General features: G+C 44.0%; 1 protein-coding gene across 1 annotated transcript; it reads right to left on the reverse strand.

The window, feature by feature from the left end:
• Window positions 1-1,197: 1,197 nt before the first annotated feature.
• On the reverse strand, window positions 1,198-1,353 carry SETTUDRAFT_112509 (uncharacterized protein; the record flags this gene model as incomplete). The annotated part of the gene is made up of 1 exon (XM_008028494.1): window positions 1,198-1,353. A coding segment is annotated over one exon (156 nt), but the record flags the coding sequence as incomplete, so codon positions are not given.
• Window positions 1,354-2,387: the final 1,034 nt, after the last annotated feature.

Below are 2,387 nucleotides of genomic sequence, written 5' to 3' on the forward strand. Positions count from 1 at the left end.
AAGATAGACTGTGGTCTTCTCTCTCTAGAAAATCGTTCTAGTGTTTCTTTTTTGCCTCTTTAATGGCCCTTTAGTAGGTGTTTTGCGCTGCTAGAAAGTCCTTCTTATATAGGTAAGCTTCTTGCATAGAAGTCTCTTTTAGCTTTTGCGAGAATATCCTTTGGTAATAGGACACGTCTCTTCTTAGCTTAGTAAGCTCCTGGCTCCACCATAGCTTAGGCTTTGGTCCTTGCCTTAGCTGTGGGATAGCTTTATCTGTAGCTTGTTGTATTACTAGAGTAATTGCTTCTCCAATTGCTTCTAGTTGCAGCTTTAGCTGTTAGTCTTGGCCTAGGAGTAGATTTCTTGAGTCTGCTTTCCTTGGGCTATTGATCTAGTCTAGGCTCTGTAGTATTGCGTTGCCTTAGATTGCTATTGCTAGTTCTTCTTGAAATAGCAGCTAGTTAGCCCTTTTTGTGTTGTACTTTTGCTAGGCTGCTAGGTTGTCTACTAGTTCTGTTGTTGTTTAGATAGAGAAGAGCAGCCCGTAGTGGTCTGAGCCAGTTTCTGTAGTAACTTGCCAGTCTTTAACTTTGTTGGCTATGTCTGGCGTGGCAAGTGATAGGTCTAATACTAGCTCTCTTGATAGGTGCGGCCTAAAGAAGGTCCCAGCACCTAGGGTGTTGAGTAGGCTTAGGTTTTGGTCCTCTATCCAGTCGGCTAGCTCTTGAGCGCCTTGGCTAGTGGTTGGGCATAGCGGATCCCACTAGGGGTGATGCTCGTTAGCGTTAATAGCTAGTATTGTTGCTGCTAGTAGCCTAGTGCTTAGGAGGACTCTTAGGAACGTCTTAGTCCCTAGTAGACCTTTTTCGTTGTACACGTTTACAATATTAAATTTAAAGCTCTGCCCTTTAACAACTACTGCTATAGCGTCTAGGTCAGCTGCTAGTCCCTCTAGTAGAGATGTCTCTGCCTTTGCTGTTCTAGATATATAAAATAGAACCCTTAGGCGGAGACTGTTATCTGCTAGTAGGAGCAGCTAGGTAAATGCTTGGTGGGCAACTGACCTAGCTGCTGAGTAGTTGTTGTTGCTTAATAGGGCAATCCATGGCTCTTAGACTGCAATAATATCAACTTTAAGCTCAACTGCTAGTTGTAGCGTTGACTCTGTAGCGTGTAGGCTCTTGTTTAGGTTCACTTGTAGAATCTTAATGTTCTCTAACATAGAGATGGCTGCTGAGGGCCTTTCTTTGTTATAGCTAGAAAGATCTCGCAGTCTTTGCTATTAGCAAAGTGGGGCTTTTTGCAGTTGTAGCACTTAGGGAGAGTGTGTCTGCATAGCTTTCCTTTTATGCTGCAGCTTAAGCAGTTGTGCTAAGCAGTTATGTAGCTTTCTGCGCACAGCTGGCATGCTGCTTAGTTTTAGCACCTGCTTGCGTTGTGGCTAAAGGCTTGGCAGTTAGAGCACTGCGTTGTAGGTGGCGTGGACCTGTATTTCTCAGTTCAGAGAGACTGGCCTAGGATTGTAATCCTGCTACCTATCTTCTTAGCTTCCTCTTCTGTCTTAAAGGCAACTACTATAGAGCTAGTCTGCTTGCTCTTCTAGTTCTTTGTTAACTAGTAGGGGTTGCTAACAATAGTTTGTCCTTTGTTGTAGGTTGGGATCTCGTTGTGGAGGACCTAGAGCGATTTGGCTCCTTCGAACGTTGTTGGCACTCTATGGACTACTACCTTAGTCTAGGCTTTAATTAGTTGGGCCTTTTTGACTTAGAGTTGGTTTTGCTAGGTGTTAATTTGCTGTAGTAGAAATTCGCTAGAGTATCCTTCAGTTGTTGTGATAATTAGGTTGTTCTTTCTGCTAACTAACACCTTTTTAACAACAGGGGCTGTTATGCCTGCCTTCTAGAAAGCTTGATTGATTTTATTCCTAACTATTAGTGGGCTAGTTAACTGGCCTTCTTCTAGCGTTAGAAGCATCTGGTAGTGAGCGGCTGGCTTCTTTAGGTTGGCTTTCTTCCTTGGCTGTACTGTTATCTAAGGCTGGCTTGTTGTGTTCTTAGCTGCGATTGTAGCGTATAAGGCCTAAGGCTTTTAAGTTAGTTAGGAAGGAGTAGGAGCTACTATTGTAGCTGCAGTTGTGGCCTTCTTTAGTGTTTTTGTTGCCTGTTAGGAGGCGTTTGCAAGAGTAGCTGAGTGATAGGCGAGTTTGGCGGACAGTTTGTTAGCAAACTGGTTTACTACTCTGCCTTTCTTGGTGTAGTCTCTAAAGACGTCTAGTAACTCTAGGAGCTTATCTTGGGCCACATGAGATTCAGCCATAGTTGACGCTTGGAGAATCAGGTCTCTCGCCCAGTAGATGGCCTGCTCCGAGTTCTTGGCAGTTGGTTTGGGGTAGAGGAGTTCTAGAA

This window comes from Exserohilum turcica (genome assembly GCF_000359705.1).
Source record: "Exserohilum turcica Et28A unplaced genomic scaffold SETTUscaffold_254, whole genome shotgun sequence".
In the NCBI taxonomy this organism is placed as follows: Eukaryota; Fungi; Ascomycota; class Dothideomycetes; order Pleosporales; family Pleosporaceae; genus Exserohilum; species Exserohilum turcicum.